At 41.2% G+C, this 24,704-nt stretch overlaps 1 protein-coding gene across 4 annotated transcripts in view; it reads left to right on the top strand.

The window, feature by feature from the left end:
* The window catches only part of UBE4B (ubiquitination factor E4B), a 123,819-nt gene that overhangs the window by 68,834 nt on the left and 30,281 nt on the right, over nt 1–24,704 (top strand). For 2 of the 4 annotated variants that reach the window (XM_045898733.3, XM_045898734.3), the window contains 11 exons: nt 638–787; nt 7,044–7,185; nt 8,098–8,198; nt 9,380–9,494; nt 13,575–13,658; nt 16,109–16,165; nt 16,741–16,857; nt 16,953–17,051; nt 17,627–17,740; nt 19,192–19,390; nt 21,525–21,663. In XM_045898733.3, coding sequence (XP_045754689.1) covers nt 638–787; nt 7,044–7,185; nt 8,098–8,198; nt 9,380–9,494; nt 13,575–13,658; nt 16,109–16,165; nt 16,741–16,857; nt 16,953–17,051; nt 17,627–17,740; nt 19,192–19,390; nt 21,525–21,663 — 1,317 coding nt within the window. The remainder of the gene's footprint in view (nt 1–637; nt 788–7,043; nt 7,186–8,097; nt 8,199–9,379; nt 9,495–13,574; nt 13,659–16,108; nt 16,166–16,740; nt 16,858–16,952; nt 17,052–17,626; nt 17,741–19,191; nt 19,391–21,524; nt 21,664–24,704) is intronic. The other 2 variants (XM_054513148.2, XM_045898735.3) reach the window with 2 other exon arrangements.

Here is a 24,704-nt window from a genome sequence, read left to right as displayed (position 1 = left end):
TTTGGTAGGCTCGCGCCCCGAGTCCATGCTTCTGCCAGGCTCTGATAACAGTAGAAGGTGTGGGTGTTCCATTGTGCGTCCCTCCGTCTGTTCTTACCCCTCACTCTTCCTCCTTCCTGGCCAAAAAAAAAAAAAAAAAAAGAAGAAGTCACTTTTCATTTTTTTGAAGTCTAGTTCATGTGTCATTCCTCATTACAAATGAATTCCAGAGGCTGTGGGCAGTTTGTATTTGAGCGTTGGGGCTCACAGGAGCACATTTTAGCTCTTCGTACTGTTGTCAATCAGAGTTGAAATACCGTTAGCCCAGGGGGTGGTGGGAGCAAGTCTTGGGCCCATGTCCCTCACCTCTGATCACTGAGGCGGGGCCGGTGTTTGTACCTTGACCCTTTGATTTGAGCCTCTTAGAAAGAAGCAGTATCAGAATTCCACTAACCCAGTGCCCTCCCCGCGCGCCCCCCCCCCCCCCCGCCGAATGTGCCTGTGCATTTATGTCATCGAGGTGAATTATTTTTCTGCATGTCAGTAATCAGAACTTTTAGCATAACATTTAATTAAAAAGGGATAGCAGTTGCAAAAGCTTTCTACCTCTTGTTTTTCCTTTGTTCCCTGATGACCTTTTTTGCTTTTGTTGTGGTAGTATGTACGACAATCCTTTCTCCTTCCTCTTCCTCGCACTTTCTGGCGACAGTAGTGATGAAGATGAAGAAGAAGATGATGGTGATGATGGTGATGATGAAGGTGGTGGTGGTGGTGGTGATGAGTTTTCTTGTGTCCAGTTTGGGTCCAGGTATCAGAGGAATGGAGTCTTACCCCTGCATGTGCATAAGTGCTTAGGAACTAACTTTTATAAGCCCTCATTATGGGCGTGCTTTGGATCGAAACAGGGTAGGGTCAAATGAGACAGCCTGGATAGTCAAGATGTGGGGAACTTGCATGTACTGAGGCTTTAGGACCTTACCTGGGATAAAGTGGCACATAGGAAAATCTTCATCGTTGTTGCCTGGTAAGTTTGGAGGAAAACTTATGTGTAATCATTTGTCAGAAACAAATGACAGATTAAAGATGAATTATCAAGCACACCCATCCTGAGATCTGAAATGAGGTACCCTTCATTTAACTATGGCGAGTGTTCTCGTGAACTGCCAGATGTGAGCGACACGTACTCAATGGGGCATGTTTCCTTATGTACAGTTGCATGGATTGCTGCTACTTAGGAATGGCAAAGGGGCTGGGATCGTGTGTGCGTGTGTGTGTCTTTTAATTACCCCTTCCACCCCAGCTCGGGCTGACAGTCTGTTCAAGAGCATATGGGGCCATCCTGTCTGGTATAAATGATTCTGCTTTCACTTCTAACCTTAAATTTCACTGATCACCTCCTTGACCTCAGTGAGGCTAGACCCTTGTTTAGACAGCCTCTGGAATGACAACAGAGGCTGAAACTGAGTTTGTGATGCTGCTGAATGTTAACCCTCCAAAAACGGTGTGAAAAAAGACTGCTTGGGTTTTCTAGGTGATTTGGGGCAAGAAAATATAATGGCACCTTCTTTCTGAACCTCGGACTCATTGTCTTACGATTTTGCTCTTAAATCGAAGTTTCCACTGGACTGATTTGGTATTTATGCCCAGCACTGCTCAAAAATAACTCCAGGCTATAAATAGAGACGGCAGTAGGAGTTAGGTACGCTTCATTAAATTGGACAGTGTTCAGAAGAATCATTAGAGAGAGTACATAGAGAGAGAAAGGAATGTTGGTGCAAGGTTGAATATTGATTCAGGAAAGTTGATGTTTGTATTAGGTTGAACATTGTATTACTGTTTCTCAAGTGAATTTCCCAAAGGTAGAAGTGTCTTTTTCATGTGCATAAAATCCTCCCGCACGATTATAGTAATGCAGCAGGCATCCTTTTTAGGAATCAATTTCCATACATGATGAAAGTGCTTTGTTATCTGTTTTACTGTAAATTGTGAGAGAAATGCTCTCTCTCCCTGGCCTGTTTCATTCCAGCTTGCTCTCACCAAGATACCAGATGGCGTGCTGCTTTTACTAGCACTAGACTCCTGGCATCCCAACCTTGTCTCTGATCTAGATTCTATAGCCACAAGGAGAGATAACCGTGTAATAATAGCTCCGAATACTGACTGAGCATCGTGGGCCAGATCCCGTGCCAGCACTCTGCACACATTATCCCTCTATCCTCACAGCAGCCCTTCCGGTTACTGTAAGGAACCTGGGGGACAGGGAGGTCAGTCACATAACTTAAGTACGTGGCAAGGCCTGAGTCCAGAACTCACCTGCTTCACCACCACACTGTGCTCCCGACAGGACTCGTGTTGTTCTTGTTCCTTAACTAGTTATTTTGCTGCCGAGTGTTTATGCATCTACTCTGTTCCTTGGCAAGGAAGTGCCAGCATTTTACTCGGTAATTACAAAATTCCATTCAGTTGGCAGGTCCTTTGCTGGCTGTTAAAACGGAATCTGATCTATCCAGATTTTGGCAACTTAACTTAACAGCTTTTGAATAGCTATCAAGCAGAATGTGAGAGGATGTGTAAAAATATATGACTGATTAAGCAAATAGAGAGGAATTCAAGAATGCACGTAGGGCCAGAACCAAGAGGAGGTTAATTTGAGTGATCAGGAAATAACAGTTATTTTCTTGCCAATCGATCTTCCCAGAATTTTATTTACTTTCAAGTAAGCAATTTCAACACCTACTCCTTGCCCGGTAAGATGAATGTTGTAGAAGAGCAACAGGGGGCCGCATCTGTCCCCCTCCTGCCCGCCTCTGGCTCGCCCGGTGCAGTTGATACGTTACAAATGTTTTTGGAAGTAGTTGGGACATACGTACATACGTTAATTATCTATAGTAGGGACGAGAAGGATTAATTTAAGAAAGGTAGAACATTCCTTCCGTGACATTCTATAGTCCTCCGGAAAGAGCTGTATAAATTATAAGGATCGACCTGTTGCAGGAGTGGAATGAGCGAAGTGAGAGAATCGTCTTGTAATAAAAATAACATAGCATTTGCTCTGAGGAAAATTTTTCCGAGTGTTTCCTAGGAAAGAAATCTGTTTGTAACTGCTTAGATATTTCAGTGAAGGAGGTAGAATCTTCAGTGTCGTGAACCTGTGTGAATAGAGAAAGGGAAAATTAGCAAATGGTGAAAAATGTTCACATTTACCCTCTCGTTTCTGCTGCTCGTCACTGCTTGGAGATGAAACATGGCAACAGTCCCACCGTGTGTGTCTCCAGACCCTCACACGCAGTGTGCCCCTGCTCACACAGAGTAAAACCCAAAGCCTCACCCTGGCGAGTGAGACCCTTCGTGTCACGTACATGCACATGCACACGTGCACGCACGCACACGCGTGTTCCTCCGTTCTGACCTCACGTGCCTCCCCTTGCCCCCTTCGCTGCTCGCCACCCTGTTCTTGACCTCCCCTGGCATACTCCCGGCTACCTTGGGCCTTCACACTTCCTTCCTCTCTTTGGACAGCTGTTCCCCGGATGGCTGCATGGCTTGCTCCCCTGACGCCCTCGGGTCTCCGTGTAGACACCATCTTCCCAGAGGGTCATATCACACATTATATAAAGCACACACGCACACTTACTGCCCGTCTCTGTCACCATGCTCCGCTGTCATCGTTCTTCATAGCATTCCTGTATTATTTTGGACTATCCCCCCCTCTAGAGTGTAATCGCTGTACCAGCAGGGTCTGTTCCATTCAGTGTCTGCCCCCAGAGCCTACAAGAGCGCCTAGAATGCACAGTACACTGTGAACATTTGTTCAATGAATTCACGTTGCTCGAACCCGCACTGCTCTGACTTTGCCTTGCACTGAGAAAACACAACATTCTAAAGTCTGCATTCAAAAAAATGAGTTACACAGGAGAGAGATTATTCATACCATTATAGAAGAAATTATCAAGGAACATGTTTTCTTGGTGCATTTCGTATGGGATTCAGTTTGCAACAGATCTGATGCACGTCGGCTCCCCTGGAAGATTTGCATTGTGTTTTCGGAAGGAGTCAGGTGTATTTCTATTATGCAAAGTAATCACTTTATTAAATTGGACTGTCGGTGTAGTTATCAGAAAATGGTTCACACATTCTCCCAGAAGGAGGTATAAGTTTGTAGATACTCGTAGGACTTGAATGTGACATATGTCCAGTGTGGTATTACATGTGTCACAGTTGTAAAAGCATCATGAATTTGGGAATAACTTGTTTAGGGAAAAATGAAATGTTCTTTTAAAACTTTAAAAATGTTTATTGATAGCATGAACATGTGCACACAAACACTACACCACTTTTCTCCTTCAGAGTGGCATTCAAAATTTAAGTCCAGCGCTTTCACTTTGAACCTAAAGATCGTTGTGCGTTTTGATCATTGAGACCTGTGTGTAGCGTTATTGAGACGGGCTGCTTTTCATGCTAGGGGATCATGGTTTACTTTAGCACCTGTAGGACCAATCCTAAAATTTGTAATCTATGAACAAATACTGGAGTTTATTCTACATTTCCTATTTGGTTAAATTTTATTTCAATTTTTTGGGTCGTCTGTTCTTGAGAGTCAGCTGAAGTGTTGTTTGGTGTCTGACAGATGATCACCAAAATATACCAACTTCTTTTAGCTTTGAAAATTCTCTGATCCATTCCGGATGCCTTTCACTGCATTGCCTGGCATGAGACCAGCAATCTTCTACATACTTTGTCACTTTTCATGTCTCAGTGAAATAGTTGTGAAGGTACCTCAGTTGGCTTTGAGGTGTTCACACTGAAGTTAAAATTCCGTGGGAAGTGTTGGCTAAGAATGGAATCTAGTTTCAGCGTGTGAGTGGCCACCATGGAAGCATGCTGCCTTCATGCAGATGTTCGCGTGCTGGCTGTGGGTAGTGACCCCTTGGAGCTGGGAACGACCTATCGGCATCAAACGTAAGATGCTTTTCATCAGAACTGTAAAAATGTGAACAATTTGGGCCTTATTATAAAGGAAATGTATAGTTGAAATTTTCATTTAAACATGAGGCAGATGGGTTTTCGTTGTTTTCTGCGAGAGAGAGCCACTCGAAGGAAAATTAACCTTAGTTGTGTCTGGGGAAAGCCTGTGTTGGTCAAGTTCATCTTTGGAAGTGCAGTGAGTAATAGAGTCACTGGGTCCCTGACGTCAGACAGAGGAGGAAGGAATCGCAGATAGCTTGAAACTGAGATGGTGCAGTAAGAAAATATCTCCCTTTTCCCTTTCTACTTTTGGGGATTCACCACACTTCTCATATTTTTGGTTGGTTTTTCTCTTTTGTTCTGATGTTGCTTTTCTTTCCCCCCCTATGCTTTCTTCTCTCTTCCCTTCTGTCAGACCTATGGAGCAGATTGTAGGAATTCAGATTGACTAGACTCTGGCCTGAAAGCCTTGGATTGAAAACTGGCATTGTTTTCATCTCTTTAACTTTAATATCATACTTTCATTCCAAGGTCAATTATATATCCAGTTGACCCCCAAACAAGATGGGTTTGAACTGTGCAGGTCCACGTATATGTGGATTTTTTTAGGTATATACGGTGCAGTACCGTAAATGTATTTTCTCTTCCTTATGATTTTCTTAATAATATTCTGTTTTCTGTAGCTTAAGAATATACTGTAAGAATACAGTATATAATACATATACAAAATACATGTTAATCGACTGTTATGTTATTAGTTAAGGCTTCTGGTCAATGGTAGGCTATTAGTCTTTAAGTTTTGGGGGAGTCAGAAGTTAAATGCAATTTTCAATTGCATGGAGGTGGCAACCCGAATCCTTGTGTTGTTCAAGGGTCAACTGTATTTTTCTAAAATTCTAAGGTCAGTTATGCATATATTCCAGAATTAGTTATGTATATCTATGCGTCTACCTGCATAACATATTGTTAATAACTCAATCCCTCTTAGTCCTGTTGGTTTCTAGCCTTTAATCGTCTGCCCCAGTTGAAGTAGGGATGGGCCTTTCAGGGTCGTGATATTCTTCCCATCCTTTATCATCTTTCATATGTAATTTTTTTTGCTAAGTTTATGTTTTCTCATTTCCTTTTCATTTTAAAATTCCTAGCCTCTCCCTGTGCCATGATTACTCTCTTTGTATCTTTTGTGTATATCAAATAAATTTGTGAGTTAAACATCAGGCTTGGTATGTGACTTGTTGATGGTTGATCTAAACTTTAATTTCCTCACTTGAGATAATGTTTGGCTTTGGTCTCGGTGAATAGTTCTTACTAATCATAACAGTGCTTCATGTTGTATCCTGCTTATAGTCTACGACACACTTCCATTTGGCTTCCTTTAAGCCTCACTGCACAGGAGATGAGGTTCCAGGTTCAGGTCACAAGCAGGCAGTACAGCTGGACCAGAATCCAAGTTTGGATACCCCCACACAAGATTTTTGTTTTGTTTGTGTTTACTCTACAACTTTGCCTTTTTCACTGAAAGTTTTAGAAATTTTTGTGTTAATAAATAATTTTATGTTTCCTTCTATAACTGGACAGTTTTCCTTTTCTGGTCCTACTGCCAGATGCTGGATGAAGGCTTTTGAGATTATGTCAGAAGGCATGAGAAGGGGTTTTTTGTTAGTCTTTATAACTTCACTCCTGCTGAGTTCGATGATTGCAGTAGCATAGTCTGGTTTCAACCTATAAGTCGGTCTGAGTGAAGACGGCCAGTTTGGTTTAAGCACATGTGCTATCCCTTCAGGTACCCAGCACAGTAGGTCTTAGTCCTCCTGGCTTTGTAAGTTGCCACTCCCAATAGGAGAAGATGTTGGGTTTCTGCTCCAACTCTCTTCTTAGGTCAATACAATGTTTACTAAGAGTTACTGTTGTTGGATTCGGAGCAGGTGCAATGAGCAGGTGCAATGAGCAGTCAGCTCCAACCTTGGCTGCATGGGTGTCTGCTTTGTCGTGGGTGCAGGGATCCTAACAGGCTTTCTGCTGCAGAAGTGCAAACTCTATCAAAGATAATTCATTGAGAGGAGGTAAGAATCATCAGTTTTCTTTTCTCTTCTCCAAAGTTTGGGAGCCTCTGGTGGGGCCAGTACTTGGGATTCCTACAGCGACCATTTCACCATTGAGACCTGCAAGGAGACAGACATGCTGAACTACCTCATCGAGTGTTTTGACCGAGTTGGAATAGAGGAAAAAAAAGCACCAAAGGTAATATGAAATAGATCCACTTAAAAACCCGTAAGAACCTGGTTATTTTTTGATAAATAATCTTTTGCCCCCTTAAGGAACATTCCTTCATTTATTCAATCAGGAAAATGGTTCTCCAGCATGTATTATGTGCCAGGCACTGCACTGGGAGCTCAAGGCGTATCAGTGAACAAAACAGAGATCCCCCCCACCCTCACAGAACTCACATCCTCGTGGAAGGAAGAAGTGACGGGGGCAAATGCCACTGCCACCAGCGACTTGCATGGCCCTTATAGTTCCTGGTAGTCTGTAACAAGTGTAGTAATAACCCACATGTATGGAGTGCCCGCGGACTGCTGACCTTGTGTTTCGCCTACGGGAGCTCAGATTCTCACGGTTGTTCAGTTAATCTAGTGTAAGATAGGTATTATTTTTACTGTATGAATAACCAGATGAACCTCAGAGACACTGAGTAATTGTCCGGAATCACATAAAAGTTACAAAAATGGGTTTAAACTCCAGAAGCTATGCTTTCTCTCCTGTTTCATGCTGTCTTTATTATGATTTCATTCTCAGTTCATTGTCCACTTCTCGTTTCCAAACTAGTCAACTTGTCCACCTGTTAGTTACATATTTGTAAAGGGCCTCTCTGGGGTTTGTTGCACTGAACCTTAAGCAAAGGCGGAGAGCGGGCACACAGCTCTGAGATTCCCGCTTGGCCACCTCACTCTGCGCTCTTCCCTGACCGTAGATTTCAGTGGAGGCAGTACACGTGGACGGTACAGTTACTCTGGTTTGTTCACTATGAGTCAGGCAAGAGAAAAGCGTGCCATTTCCTGGAGATTGACGTCTCCCGACTCTTGTCAGTTTTCAACAGGACAGGCTTATTTTGTTTGTTTTTGCAGTCCTGACCTCCTCCGCCTTTTCTTTCAGATGTGCAGCCAGCCAGCAGTCAGCCAGCTTCTGAGCAACATCCGCTCACAGTGCATATCCCATACCGCATTAGTCCTACAAGGTTCCCTCACGCAGCCAAGGTAGGGAAACCCGTGTGCGCTCGTGTTAGCAGGCAGAGGAGCCTATCCCTCAGCGGACGTCGGGCTCTCCGGCCCACTTGCCTCATCTTGGATAACACACTTTCTCACCTGGAAGACAAAAGTGGTTGAATGGATAACCCAGGAGGTCCCTTTCCTTCTCTGAAACACTATGAAAATAAAACACTGTCTGCTTTACTTCTAGACCACTGTTGAAATATGTCAGCGTCAAGGCAGGAAATTAGTATTTAGTTTAAAAGCAGCTCCTTGAAATCAGGGGAGATCTTTGAAAAAATGTGCAGGTTATCACTTTCCATGTATCATACAATCAATTTCTGTTATTCAGTGATAAATAACAGTGGGAGAGCAGTTAGTTTGGGAATCACCCAGAGTACCCTACATTATTGATTGTTTCGGAGGGTCCCATCAAGGTTTCTAGTTCAATATAAGAGTATTTATATATTTCATTATTTTATGAAAATATCTGAAGGAAAAGTAATGCAAAAATTTCTAAGGAAGAAATGGCAAAGTTACACTTATTCGTTCTGGATGTTCTTATATTATTTTCTGTACCAGAACCATCTGTTTTTGAAACTTGTCAAAAAGAAGGAAAAATTTGGGGATGCCTGGCTGGCTCAGTCAGGGGAGCGAGGGACTCTTGATCTCCCGAGGTCGGTCATGAGTTCAAGTCCCATGTTGGGTATAGAGATTACATAAATAAGTGAACCTTAAAAAGGAAAAAAAAGAAGAAGAAGAAAGAAAAGGATAAACATGGACCAAAACCAAAAAAAAAATTCTGTGGTTAAAATTAGCAAGAGTTTTATTTAAAAGTCCTCAGCCACCACTGATCTTTTCTTTTCAGTTGGATGTACCATAAACAAATAAGTAAAAGAGACATATAATGCCTCATTTTTGGGGTAATGCTTTATTTTTAAAGGGCTTGACTGTAGGAAAAAATGGATTCTTTGAAACTTTCTGCAGTCTCTTCATTAAAAAGACCAAAAAGTGATTATGAACAATTTAAGAAGGGTGGTCTTTTGCCTAAAACTGTTGTGTAGCATATTTGGGAGATTTAAAGTTTGACATTTGACTGGACACGTCTGCTGACGTGACAGCCCGTGTGCCGTGTTATTGCACGCTGCTGTGCTGAGCCATTGCGGTCCTTGACTCTTGTGGGTTCGCAGGTCCATGCAGCAGCCGTCCTTCCTGGTGCCGTATATGCTCTGCAGGAATCTCCCGTATGGCTTCATGCAGGAACTGGTGAGGACCACTCACCAGGATGAAGAAGTGTTCAAGCAGGTGAGGTTTTGTGAATTTGCTACCAGGACATTTAACCTAGGAGCTTCTATGCCAAGGGTGATTTCTAAAGACACCATCTATTGAAAACCTCTGTTTCAGAATTTGAACATGCATGTGTTAATTGCTCAGAGAGATCTGATACTTCTTTCTTGAGATAATCAGATTGACAACTGCATTGTTCACATCATTTGTCCATTTCAAGCAGTCAAGCATCAAGTATTTTAAACAGTGCTAAGTGCCTTGAGAGGGAAGAAGAAGTGTAAGGCCCTGTCCCTCATTTCAAGGTGCTTTTAACACAAGTATACCAAGAGATGGCATAAGACATGACGTGCATTTGCCAGTTGAGTCGTGTTGAAAATTAGTTCTCCAGGGTGCCTGGGTGGCTCAGTTGGTTAAGCGACTACCTTCGGCTCAGGTCATGATCCTGGAGTCCCGGGATCGAGTCCCGCATCGGGCTCCCTGCTCGGCGGGGAGTCTGCTTCTCCCTCTCCCACTCCCCCTGCTTGTGTTCCCTCACTCGCTGTGTCTTTCTCTGTCAAATAAATAAATAAAATCTTTAAAAAAAAAAAAAGAAAAGAAAAAAAGAAAATTAGTTCTCCGAGTTTGCAAAAAGGAGATTAGTAAACCAGCGACGAAATTAGCTCAGTGCAGTTTGCGTACCACACAGAATCTTTTTTCTTCTCGCCACTCAACTGGGAACGATGTCTCATATCTTACTAATTACTTCTTCCATTAAGTATTCATACAGCTTTTATATCTCACTGTGTGAAGTCAAGTGAAAATGCAGATATGGGATATTTAGTAATAAAGCTATTTATGTAGTCTTGAAAGTTTCTTCTGAGGTGAAACCTTGGCATCACGTTTGGTTGCTGTATCCCAGCCTGTTTTGTGACATGAGCACTTGGCCACAGCAACTTCCACACAAACTGTTTCCAGTGATGGGAGGGTTTTTTTTTTTTAAGGATTTTTATGACACTTTCTTACAATTTACCATATGATCGTTTCTTTCTACACAGAACAGAGGCAATAGCTGTAAGTGATATGATTCCTTTTTATTTGTTTTTATACCTAATACCCATGTCCAGCTCCACACTGGGCCTGCAGCCTACTTGAAAAAAAGAAAGAAAGAAAGAAAATAAATAAGCATCTTGGAAGGTTTAAGTGGTACCCTCTGTTGTGTATATGATGTGCATTAATTAGAATACTTTCTCGGGGCGCCCAGCTGGCTCAGTCAGTGGAGCTTACGACTCTTGATCTTGGGGTTGTGATTTCTAGCCCCCACTATGTGGGAAATAACTTAAAAAATAAATTCTTAAAAAAAAATGAGAACACTTTTCCTATTGTCTTCATTTGAGGAACCCAGAGTAGCTTTAGCTCTATAAAATCAGTCCAGTGATCAGCTGAAAGGACTGTGTTATACCTGTCTTACTCATAAAGAAACTTACACAGATGTTGTGAAGTGACCTCTTTTTTTTTTTTAAGATTTTCTTTATTTGACAGAGAGAGACACAGCGAGAGAGGGAACACAAGCAGGGGGAGTGCGAGAGGGAGAAGAAGCAGGCTTCCCCTGGGGCTCGATCCCAGGACCCTGGGATCATGACCTGAGCTGAAGGCAGATGCTTAATGACTGAGCCACCCAGGCGCCCCCCCCTTTTTTTTTTTTAATTGAGATGAAATCCACATAACAAAATGAACCAATCCGTGGCATTTGGTACATTCACAGTGTTGTGCACCCACTATTTCTTTTTTTTTCCTCCTTCGGTGGGGGAGAAAGAGAGATGGGGGGAGGGGCAAACAATCTTAAGCAGGCTCCACATAGAACGTGGAGCCCAACATGGGGCTCGGTCTCACAACCCTGAGATCATGCCCTGAGCCAAAATCAAAGAGTCGGACTCTTAACCGACTAAGCCACCCAGGTGCCCCCCACTATTTCTTTTTAATCATAGCATTCGGATGCCTTTCCTGCCACTTGGTCCTGAACACTCCATGTCTGTTTTTGTGTTACCATGTCTTTTTTTCTAGAGAGAAATGATGACTGAATGGAAAACAGTGCTTCACTTTTTTTGTCTGAAGAGTTTGGCAGATTTGAACTATTAAATCTTTTTTTTTTTTTTAAAGATTTTATTTATTTATTTGACAGAGACAGAGACAGCGAGAGCAGGAACACAAGCGGGGGCGGGGGGGGAGAAGCAGGCTTCCTGCTGAGCCGGGAGCCCGATGTGGGACTCGATCCCAGGACCCTGGGATCATGACCTGAGCGGAAGGCAGTCGCTTAACCAACTGAGCCACCCAGGCGCCCCTGAACTATTCAATCTTTTGACTGAAACTTCAGTCTCCTTTTAATGTTTGAGATATTCACAGATAAATAAATAGCAGCTAAAATTTAGGATTGGAGATGAATACTTGTATTTTTTTTTGTCATTGCTCCAGGGAGTTTATTTGAAAACAAGAGAATCATTTAAAATACATAAGTCACACAAATAGCGGCACCTGGGTGGCTCAGTTGGTTGAGCGTCTGCCTTCGGCTTGGGTCATGATTTCAGGGTCCTGGGATCGAGCCCCGCATCGGGCTCCCTGCTCAGCAAGGAGTCTGCTTCTCCCTCTCCCTCTGCCCCTACCCCCTGCTCGTTCTCTGTCTCAAATAAATAAATAAAATCTTAAAAAAAAATACGTAAGTCACACAAATATTATAATGCTTGACTATTTGAAAAATATTATAGCTAGTAATACCTTGTGTATTATAAATTAAATCCTACCTGCAGAAGAGGTTAAGTCTACTAGAAAACGTAAAGATGTTTTCTTTATAGCATTCTGGAAAAAAATGTTGAGATTATTCTAGATGACCAATTGTGAAAATTTATTTTGGTGATTTGGGAACTTCAGTTTTGTTTTTCTTGATTGGGATGTTGTCATTCCCCCATCCCCACACCTCAGCTTTACCTATCCATTTTTAGCTAGCTTCTGACAGCACGTTACTTCTACCCTGATGGTTTGAGTTGCAAAAACTGGAACGATCTCTTCCAGAGCTATCTTGTTATCTGAAGACACCCCACAGGCACTTTGTAATCCAGGGCACTTTCTTTTTTTTTTTTTTTTAAATCCTGTGCTCCTTAAATGACCAAGCTGCTCAGTACAATGGGATGAAATTAGTAGGAAAGGGAATTTTTCAGATTTTCTAGTGGCTTTATACAGCGCTCCCATTTCAACTTGCTGACATTCGGATTGTCAGCTGTTGTTTATACCATCTTCTACTTAATGTTATTAGTCTTGAATCCCAACCAGCTCTCTAAATGAGTCGGTCAGTGAGTACGTTGTGGCATTTGTAGATGAGCTGTGCTGAGCAAATCTTGCATGGTGATAGCATGCTCTGGTGTTGATGGTAAACTTGTAAAAATAAATACGCGTGCCCTCGAGCTCTGGCATCATGCTCATGTTTTCATTATACCACAAACGGAGGTAAGTCGTTCTAGTCAAGTTTAATTTTGCAGATTCCACATTTACCAGCTATCTCTTTGCTCTACATAATTAAAGTTAATGTAATGATAATAATATTCGTTACTGGTGTGTTTTTCTTCTCTTCAAAATAAACAGGAAGGGATGGGAAGAATCAGATGGAGGTGGGGGAGTGGCTGGGAATAATTTTTTAAAATACTGATAGAGTTGAGAAAATAGTGGAACATTTAGTCCAGTTTCTTTACAGATTGTAGGTGCTTGGTCATCAGAAACATATTCATTGTCGAGATGTAGAGAATTTAGTTGACTAGAGCGAGGACCCCTGGGGACTCCTGTAGCGGGCTCAAAAATTGTGTTTCTATTGAGTCACTCGGAGTCTTGCCCGAGAATTAGGGCTCACCAGATCCTGTTACCTCTGGAAAATTCAGCTATATCACTTTATGGTCAGCCTCATTGGAGGACAGAGCCACACTCCGTGGCTAGATACTAGACTCCTTTATAAACAAAACAGCTTTTCCTTGGGGAGGGTGGAAATGCTTAGACATTCAGATTCAGCACTTTATTTTAACATGCCTCCTGTTCTTAATTTTTCCTAAGCTTATATTTCCCATTTCTTTTTTCTTACAGATCTTTATCCCCATTTTACAAGGCCTGGCTCTCGCTGCCAAAGAGTGCTCCCTCGATAGTGACTACTTTAAGTACCCCCTCATGGTAAACCTCTCTTCGTTTTCTTTAAGCCATTCACCAGATGCTTTCTTCCAGATGATTGTAACACACACTTTTCTTTCAGGTGATCAACCTTGTTTTCACACTTAAAACCGGAAAGCATTGTGTTGGCCATGCAGTGTTTGATGTGCAGTGAGGTGTATCAGTGAAGAGAGGGAGGTAGTGGCCCAGGACATAATCCGCGCACGCAAGCCCTTGGCAGGAGTCAGTGATGTAGGCACTAAAATACACTTCACCTGACTGTGTAGCTTACGAAAATGTTGGCTCTCGATTGTATCCTTCTGATCTTCCTGGCAACAGGAAGGGTCTTGACTGCTGTGAACACACTGGAACCAGGAAGAAACGAAAAGACCCTTTTCTTTGTGAATTGGCTTCTTGGAAATTTGGGGAGAAAACTACTTTGACATATGACTAAATATTTTTCACTCTAGGATGTGAAGGGAAAAATACCAAAATACAAAATTCGCTAACTCTATGAATAAATACAGTCCCATAAATTGAGGCCTTGGTTAAATTGATCTTTTTACTACAGTTGTTCCTTGTACTCGTTCTACTGACTTAATTCCATCTTACCATTAAGTCAGTATCACTGAGGACCTCTTCTGTGCCAGACACTGGGGCTAATTAGGCAAGGCACCTCTCTACGAGTTGTTCCTGACCCACTGCAAAACTCAAGTCCGCAACAGCGCAGATAATCACAGCATGATAAATGCTAACACGGGTGTACGTGAAGGGTGCATGTCTCTATTTTAATCAGTCAAAATGGAGCTAAGAGGCGAAGATACTGTGGGAAATTAGAAGGCGAAATAGCAATTCTTTTTAAAATAACTTTGAATGGATTTATGTCAGGGCTCCTTCTACTGCCCATGCCATTTGGGTTCCAAATAAAATTCTGTTAATCCTTATGCATAATTCTGTCTGTGCCAGAGAAAAGGAAGTGAAACCATCTGATTGTTTGAGTCCAGTGATGAAATACTCGAGTGCACATTCATTCTCAGTGGATGATGTAAATGTTCCTTCACAGAATGGTTAGCTTTTCTGTGCGGTCTGAACTGGCTCGATGTCTCAGTAAGGAGCGTTCAGTGTCAGATATCAACAGAATGTTCTTCGTGCTCAAAAGACAGAGGCCTCCATTATGACAGACAATAGTTTTATTTTATACCATTCCTGATGCTTGTACAGCCGAGAGAGCACTGTGTGAGGAAGGACAATGGGAGCAGGAAGAGGAAGACCACTGGAGCTGCAATCAGAAACAATTGTGATTGTTCTCTGGCTCCGTGCCTCCCAAGGTTGCCATGCCCTGGAATCACCTGGGGATCTTTAAAAAACACCCGGTACCTGGCTCCCACACATTGTGATTCCGCTGGTCGCGGGTATCGTGAGGATGGGGCCTGGCGCTGGGTTTTTCCAACTCCCCTGGTGATCCTAATGCGCAGCACTGTTTGGGAACCCCTGCCCTCTGCAGCGAGAGCTTTTCCTTCTCAGTGGCACCTCAGAGACCTTTCGGTGCCTACATGCATTGCCTCAGAAGCAGCTTCCGCTGGCTGGCTCGGGAGCTTTGGTAGCCATGTTCAAATCACAGGAAATGAAGCTCACTGTTAAAATAGTGCTTGGTTGGAATACGCCGGCTACGTTAAACTGTGTTTATGTCCCTAAAACCTACTTTTCCTGATTCTCTAGTGTGAGAATGTTTGCAGCTCCAAAGGAAAATGTTGGAGTTCTCAAAAATATCCAAGATCTCGAAGCCAACTAATGCTTTTAAATATGTTCTGAATTTGGTAGCTCATTAGATGGTAATGATTTATAGTCCTACTTAGCACTGGCAAGACTAGCCATCTCAAGTTTATGAAGCATATCTTTTTTTTTTTTTTTGACATGGAAAGATGTTAAGTGAAAAAATCACTTTTTATAAAAATACACACATTTATTTCAATGTGTATAGGCACAAAGATTATGGCTGGAAAGCTGTTAACTAAGATATCAATAGAGGTTAATCTCTTCGGGTAAAGTTTATGAGTGATTCTTAGTTTCATCTTGTATTTCTATTTTATCTGAAGTTTTTTATACCATGCAGGTATTAGCTTATTCATCAGAAAAACAGTGAAGCTCTTAGTGTTTTGGAAGGAATGCAGATGTATTTAAAGCAGCATTAGAGCTGTTCCTTGATATTACACATGTCAGTCAGTTTAAGATGGAATACATTTAAATGACACTTTCTGCGGGGTGCCTGGGTGTCTCAGTCGGTGAAGCATCTGCCTTCGGCTCAGGTCCTGATCCCGGGGTCCTGGGATCGAGCCCTGCACGGGGCTCCCTGCTCAGCGAGGAGTCTGCTTCTCCCTCTGCCTCTGCCCCTCCCCCCTGCTTATTCTATGTCTGTCTCAAATAAATAAATAAAATCTTTTTTAAAAAATGACACTTTCTGATCTTATTTCTAGGCTTTAGGTGAGCTTTGTGAAACCAAGTTTGGGAAGACACACCCTGTGTGCAATTTGGTGAGTGCCTCCCTGATGGACTTGCACATGTTCAATGGATGTGTAACTCCGAAGATATCCCTTAAGTAACATTATGTGGAAAAAAAAAAAAGTCTCTTAGAGGACATTTAGATTAGATATAGGTAACACGTCTGGGTGGCTCTCAGTAGTTAAATTGGTTAACCCTATATGTTACTGCCTGGGATGAGGTTATTTATTTTCTTCCATGATTTTTGTATAAGTTTCGTAGAACAAGGAAAACAAGTCCTATGGAAAAATTGACCTGAGTCCTTTGATAGTGTAAAAATAGTTCATCTGAACTCTATCAAAGAACTTCTCGAAACATAAAAATCAAAAGACTATCTTGTGAAAATGTAGAGGAGTTGGAGGCTTTTCTGCCTCCATATGAGATGAGAAAATACCAACAGGGATCCTGCATGTTTGTGACCTTTGGGTTTCTGTGTGTTCACTGTCAGCCGTGGTACTGGTGGCTGAGACCCAGCTGAACAGGTTGGCTGTTGAGAACTCTGTTCATTCCATTTTCCCCTCACTTGCCGATGTAGCAGCTTGACTTGCCTCTTCCATTTTTTGCATAGGTGGCTTCTTTGCCGTTGTGGTTGCCTAAATCCTTAAGCCCTGGCTCTGGGCGGGAGCTGCAGAGACTCTCCTATTTGGGGGCTTTCTTCAGCTTCTCAGTCTTTGCAGAAGATGATGTAAGTACAGTGGCTATTTGTGCTTTGCTGCTCTGATGTTCAGATGCCTTCCTAAATGTGCATATATCGATGGAATTTTTCCCTTCTCTTCCCAGGCTAAGGTGGTTGAAAAATATTTCTCAGGGCCTGCCATTACCCTGGAGAACACTCGCGTGGTCAGCCAATCACTGCAGCATTACTTGGAGCTGGGAAGGGTAGGTGTTTGGAAAATGAATTCGAAGGACGAGTGACAGAGAGGCTGTATATAAATAACCAGTGTCTTGAGTAATAACTGCCACAACAGTATGTGGCATCACTGGGGACCGGTTCTGAGGTTAGCGGCCACGCTCTCCCTCCACCCTGCTCGTAGGCCTTTAAAACACGAGCGTGAACGAGCGCTGTTAGTGTGCACGTGCTCCGTGATGACTCGTGTGTCTCAAGTGTAGATTAATATGTCTTCAGTTCTGAGGTTTTTTGGCAGCAAAATTAGGGGCTAACGATAGCATAATTAAGGTAATTTTGATCCTGTCCCTAAAAGACAATAGCAAAGGCTATTTCATTAAAACTCTAACTACTTGCCTCCTCCAGCCCACCATCTGCCTTCACGCGAATTGTCTTGACACAGTTGAATTTGGACACTTCTGTTCCTCTTGTAGTCAGGTTCTCTTAAAATGAGCGGAAGAAGGAGAGGAGAGAAAGGGGGAAGAAGCCCAGCTGCTCTTGAAGTCAAAGGGAATCATTTTTAAAGTCAAGTCTTAATTTCTTTTCTTCCTTTCTAAATAAATTCCAGCAAGAGCTTTTCAAGATTCTGCATAGTATTCTGTTAAACGGTGAGACCCGTGAGGCTGCTCTTAGTTACATGGCAGCTGTCGTCAATGCCAACATGAAGAAAGCACAGATGCAGGTAGGATTCCTAAAGACCACTTTTATTGATTCGCTAAATTCATTCATCTAACTTGTCTTCACTCAGTATCTACCAGGCACTGTTCTAGGAAATGGTGACATAGTATTGAGCAGGATAGAAAAACGTCCTGCCCTTGTGCAGCTTATGTTCCATAGGCTAAGTGAGTAGGCATATAAATATATTATTTCAGGCAGTTGTAGAATCTGTGAAGCAAATAAAGCAAGGTAGAGGACTCCGGAGTAACCGTGGAGGTACCAGAAGGAAGGTAGGGGAGTTTTGATCAGTGGTAGGGAAGACACCTTTAAGGAGGTGACGTTTCATCAGAGACCGGACTGATGTGAAGGTCAGCCATTACAAGGCTGGGAAGAGAATTTTCTAGACCTGTGTAAGGCACCAAGGTGGGAATGGTCTAACTCTGGAACAAGCCCCACACGCAGACTTCAGTGGCTGGAGAATAGTGTACAGGAAGGAGAGTGGCAGGTCATGGGCTAGCAGGGCGGGCAGAGGCTCCATCAGGCTGGGGCTGACATGGTAAGAACTGTAATGGGACGCCCCTGGGGGTTTTTCAGCAAGGAAACCACCAAATGTGCTGTGTGGAAAATGGACTAAAGTGGGAGGAGGGACAGAAGCAGACCCGAGGAGACCGGTTATAAGGTTATAAGTGTATCAGATCTGGTGAGGAGCCTGGTGGCCTGGACTACTGTGCAAGGGTAGAGAAGTTAAAAGGGCATCCTTCCTATATTATTAATAAATAATGATTGAATGATGTGACATTTCTACTGAGAAGAAGAAAAAAGGTATAGAGAAGAGTGTGGCCCTGCATGAGACTACCTGGGTTTCCTGCTGTGGTCCCACCATTTACTAATGGTGGGACCTTGGACAATTATTTCTCTGTGCCTCGGTTTCCTAAGTGCTAAATGGGGATAATAATGGTTCCTAACTGTGGGTTTACTATCCATAAGGCTGTTAGAACAGTGCCTGTTGTTAACTACCGTTATTAATAATTGTTATGTTGTTAATACAGGATTTCACTGATGATGTCAACCAGAGAAAGTGTTAGTCAAACGGTACCTTGTGAAACTAGGGTTTTGATGCTCTTGAGGGGAAATAAAGAAGAGAAAGGAAGGAACATTTATTGTGTTTCTACTTAATTAATTTTGAAGATCTTAAGGAAGTCATTTAACTCTCTGAGCCTTAGTTTCCCCCTCTATGAAATGTGAATAGCAGTATCACTGACTTCCAAGGGCTCTTCTGAAGATTCAGTGAATGTATAAAATGCTTCACGTAGGATTAATACTCCACAAAGAGCACCTGCTGATAAAATTACAGCGGTGATGATATGTGTCCTCTCACTGACTTTGGGATGAATGTCTGGTTTTCTTCCTTACAAAGTTGTGCCAAAATTTCCATTTAAATCATTATTTTAAGTACCTTTTTTTCATATTCCACAGACAGATGATAGATTGGTATCTACAGATGGATTCATGCTGAATTTCCTTTGGGTGCTGCAGCAGCTAAGTACAAAGATCAAGTTAGAGACGGTGGATCCGACATACATATTCCACCCAAGGTGTCGGATTACTCTTCCTAATGATGAGACGAGAGTGAACGCGACGATGGAGGACGTGAACGACTGGCTGGCTGAACTTTGTGAGTGACATTGCTCATTGTGAGGTTATTAAAACGCTGCCCTTTTATTTAAAAACTTCTTGTAGATTTATTTTATTTGGATGCTAGTGATTACTCACAAATTGTTGTATCCTCTCCAGAAAATGAATTTATGAGCCAGAGATACACAATAAAAATTAACGCAGTAAAAATGTTCTTACTTGGCTTAGCCAAAGTCAAATAGATACATAGAACAAGTGGAAAGAAATACACTATTCAGAGTAAAACAAACAAACAAATAAAAAAAACAAAAAAACCCAAAAAGAAATATAATAAAAACAATAGCAGAGACTTATGATAGAGATTTTATATACCAATTAAAGTTCTCATGAAATAGTTCATAGATCTTGATGCTGTGTTGGTATTAAAATATGACTATTTTAAAGGTATTACAATTGTTGATCTTTTTCCTTTCTGTGTTATAAAACATGTTAATAACAGACGTCAAAACCCTATGGCATTTATTTGTTCAATATTATAAAATCATTCATGGAATAGGATAGAGATTCCATGCTTACCTGGCAGTATCATAATCAGATGCATGCACATATTCCAGAGAAACATGGGAACTATAATAAGAACTAAGTATCTGATGAACAATAAAGTTAGTATTTGATTAGTGTGATTTGAATTAGTCACTGGTATCGTCTTGGAATCATATCATGGATTCCAGAAGAATCAAAGGGTTAAACATTTAAAAAATATCTATATATGTATACACACACACACACACATAAAATAAACATAAAACATGAAAAAACCAAACAGAATTTGACCCACCCATGAAGGAAACAAATTTATAATGATTTAAGAAACGAAGCATATCATCAGAGACAATATGTATATACAGTATCTTAATAGATAAATATGCTTTTTGTAGAGTGAGACAAAATGAATATGTAAAACTTAAAAATGGGGCAAAATATATGTCATACGTTTGATAGAATCATGCCTTTCAAAATGTAGAACTGTTATAAATGTATAAGGCCCAAACTAAATTCTACCAAGAGACAGTTTTATTTTGGGGAAAGAAATGTAAGCAGTATATATCATAGAAAATAAAATACACTTGTTGGAAAAAATATACATACTAATAGGAATTAGATACAAATTGGAAATTCAGGTTACTGTTGTATATCTGTAAATTATCCAAAAACAGGGACGTCTGGCTGGCTCAGTCAGTGGAACTTGTGACTCTTGATCTCAGGGTTGTGAGTTTGAGCCCCACGTTGGGCATAGGGATTACTTAAAAATAAAATCTTTAAAAATAAATAAACAGATAATCCAAAAACAAAGCGATAAGATAGAATATAAGTTTGTGAGGAAATGGATGGCATTTAATCAATTTATTTAATGAATTCTGATTTATACCAAAATTATAACACTGTCATTCTCAATAATTTTACATTTTAGAATATGCTCCCAATGCTGGGAGTGGGGTGAGGGAGTAATTTTTCATACGTAGATCTTCTAAGCACTGTTTATAATAGAGAAAAATTAAAAATGACAAACATGCCCACAGTAGGGAAATGTCTTTGGAATCTGTAGATTATTAACATAGTCTAATAACATCTTGAGATTCAAGGTGATGTTTCATGACCTGTGTTGAATTATAGGAATGGTTATATAAAATACATCAGGAAGGCACATAACGACAGATTGTTGATGTACATCTATGCAAACATTTAATCAGATGGGGCAGGATACCTAGTCATTAAATGGAGCTCATAGGAATTCTGTCCTAAGCAGGATAGAACATATAAGCAGGACGTAACTAGTCTATATTTTTAAAAAAATTTTTTTAAGATTTTATTTATGTATTTGACAGAGAGAGAGAGAGCACAGAAACAGGGGGAGCAGCAGAGGGAGAGAGAGAAGCAGGCTCCCCGCCGTGCAGGGAGCCTGACATGGGGCTCCATCCCAGGACCCTGGGATCATGTCCTGAGCCGAAGGCAGACGCTTAACCAAATGAGCCACCCAGGCACCCCTAGTCTATATTTTTTAAAAAACATGCTTAAACTTCTTGAAAACTCAAGTGTAATTCTGTCTTAATTGTGCTTTTTTCTCCTGATTTAGTCTTGTTAGAGACTTTAGGGAATCATGTTATTTTTCCTAGATGGAGATCAGCCTCCATTTTCTGAGCCGAAATTCCCTACAGAATGCTTTTTTCTTACCCTGCACGCCCACCACCTCTCCATTCTGCCAAGCTGCCGTCGCTACATCCGCAGACTCCGGGCCATCCGGGAGCTCAATAGGTATGTGTGTGACTCCATGTCCTGGGATTGCCTGAGGTACCACTTGTTATCACAAAGCAAGCAGTTCCGTTGTGACCAGTGGATTCGAATGTGGGGAGTAAAGATGTTGCAGTGAACCATCTGCTTCTGCTTCCCCATCCACGATCCTCAGTTGACCAGAGTTCTTTATGTGGCAGAGTGACCCAACCTTGGTTTCTGAGAGTCCTCAACCCCTCGGTATGTGGTTACTAAACTTCCATTAACTTTTTTCACTGAGCATGGTATTGACCAGGAGCCACTTTAAAGGATCTCCCAGGTTCCAGACATTCTCCTTCTTCCCTGGACTCTGAAACAGTAACTCTAGTTTCCCTTGATAATCAAGATCATTTACTCCTGCCATCATGGAATTCCCTTTTTTGCATGTTATCCGGTGGCATAAGGAACCCACAATGGCTGGATAGTAGCCTCAGTTTCCAATGCACCATTGTTGTGTTTCTTAGTCTAAGCATTTTTCCCCGTGTACCAACACCTCCAAATAAACAAATCACAGGAACAGGAAGCAAACACATAGTGTGGCCACTGCCTTTGGTCCAGGACCTACAGACACGTCTGACTATGAGAAAAAGGATGTCATATCTGCATTTGTAACTCTATCTCTGTGTATCTATCTTGCTAATCACCTGTTAATGCCGATGGTTACTCTGTAGATGCTTTAAGATTTTCTTTCTACACATATTCATGTTGTTGGTAAATGAAGTCAGTTTTCTTTCTTATGCTATTTTTCTGTGCCTTAGTATCCTGGCTATAATTTTTAGTACAATCTTGAATAGAGGCAGCTTTCTTGAAATTTTTCTATTGTTCCAATTCAATAGGGGAAAGTTGTTTTTTATATCCTCTATTACCAGATGAAGAACATTTCCCATTATTCCTAGTATTTTAAAAGTGTTTTATTCCTAACAGAAGTTGCATTTTATTAAATGCTTTTTTCATAGCTGTTAAAGAGATCAGAAATTTTTTTCTCCTCTATTCTGTTAATGTGGTTGAATTACATCAACTAGGTTTTTTGTTGTTTTTTTTTTAATGTCAACTAGTTTTCTGATATTAAACTAGTCTTTCAGGGGCGCCTGGGTGGCTTAGTCATTAAGCGTCTGCCTTCAGCTCAGGTCATGATCCCAGGGTCCTGGGATCGAGCCCACATCGGGCTCCTTGCTCCACGGGAAGCCTACTTCTCCCTCTCCCACTACCTCTGCTTGTGTTCCCTCTCTCGCTGTGTCTCTCTCTGTCAAATAAATTAATAAAATCTTTAAAAAATAAAAAAATAAAAAAAAACTAGTCTTTCATTCCTGGAATAAACTCAGCTCTTATGTTATTGCTTTTATAACTCATTGGATATTCAATTTGCTATACTCTATTTAGGATTTTTGAGTCTGTGTTCAAAAGAAAGATTGACCTATAATTTTCATTTCTTGTTAAGTCTTCCTCAGATTTTGCTATCATGCTTGCCATATAGAATGAGTTGGAGAGTATTCTCTTTTTTTATGCTCTTTGGAAGAGTTTATTGTATAACAGTTTTGTTATTTCTTTCTTAAATGTTTGGAAACATTGATGAAGCTATCTGGGCTTAGATTTTTCTTTATGAGAAAGCTTTTAATTATGTGTTTTAGTCAATTATTAGATATATGACTGTTTACACTTTTATTTCATCTTGTGTCAGTATTTCTATGACATCTAAAGTTTCAAAATTTCTAGGCCTAAAGTTGTTCATAATATCTTCTTTTTATCGTTTTAATGTCTGCAGGGTCTTCATTATTTCCTTCTACTTTCTCTTAGTTTAAATTTGCTTTTTTGTTGATATTTCTATTGCCTCTTAAGACTGGTACTTACATCATTCATTTTCAGCCCTTATATATGCATTTGAGGCTGTTTCTTTCCCTCGAAGCCTGGTTTTAGCTGCATCCCTCATTTTTGTGACATTTGTCACATTTTACTGTTCAGTTCAAAATGTTTTCTAATTTTTATTATTTCTTATTTGACCTATGGGTTATTGAAAAATATATTGTTGAAATTCCAGATTCTTGGGGAATTTGTCTGTTTATCTTTTGTTACTGATTTCTAGCTAAATTTCATTATGGTCAGAGGACATGTTCTGATTTGTGTCCTTTTAACTTTATTGAAATTTGCTTTATAGCCTAACATGTACTTGAGTAAATGTTCCATAGAGACCTGAAAAGAATGTGTTTTCTGTGTTGCTTATTGCACAGTCTCATATTTTGTCGGTTACGTCAAGTTTGTTCATCTTTAATTCAAATTTTTCTCTTCCTGCTCATTTTATCAGCTTATAATATCAATTATTGAGAGAGGCTTATACAGTTTCAAACTGTGATTGTGAATTTGTCTGTTTCTTCATCTTGGAACCCTGGGATCCCATCTCTTTTACTGACTTTGGATGATCCATTTCAATGGTACCATCGACTGCTTTCACTCCCACCCTACTGTGGACGGTCACTATTGTGCTTCTCAAAGACGTTAGTGTTCCCCTCACCTGTGTACTTTCCAATGCTGTGATACGAGAGATGTCCTCTAGGATATGGGGAGGGCGAGAGGGCAGGTTTCAGGAGGAGGGGTTGTCTGAGCCAGTCACACATAGTATTATATATCAATATTTTCAGCTTCTTAAACTTTAGATTCCTTCCTCTGAATTCTGTCAAGGGATACCAGATAGCTCAGCTTCACTCAGCATAGGTCAGTGTCAAATTCCAAGTTTGAGTCCACTAGCTGGTGGCACATTTCAAATCCCTCCCAGCTACTCATGATAATCTTGAAACCAGGATCTCTGGTAGGTATAACCGTGTCAGTGAATTTAGTTCTACATAGAAGGATCTTTGCATGGTTCACTCTTGCTGATCAGGCGTCTCCAGGACCCATTCCACACACACTCCCACAGTCTGTCACTACAAATGTGGTAGGTAGAATAGCGATGTCCCAAAGTTGCTCATGTCCCAGCCCATAAAACCTATAGATCTGTCACCTTCCATGGTAAGGAGCCAAGGATGTGGAAGAGA

Source organism: Mirounga angustirostris, unplaced genomic scaffold, assembly GCF_029215605.1.
Source record: "Mirounga angustirostris isolate CCGP_5_RB_7025 unplaced genomic scaffold, mMirAng1.0.hap1 SCAF_4, whole genome shotgun sequence".
NCBI classification, from domain to species: Eukaryota; Metazoa; Chordata; class Mammalia; order Carnivora; family Phocidae; genus Mirounga; species Mirounga angustirostris.
This window is presented reverse-complemented; position numbering and strand designations above follow the sequence as displayed.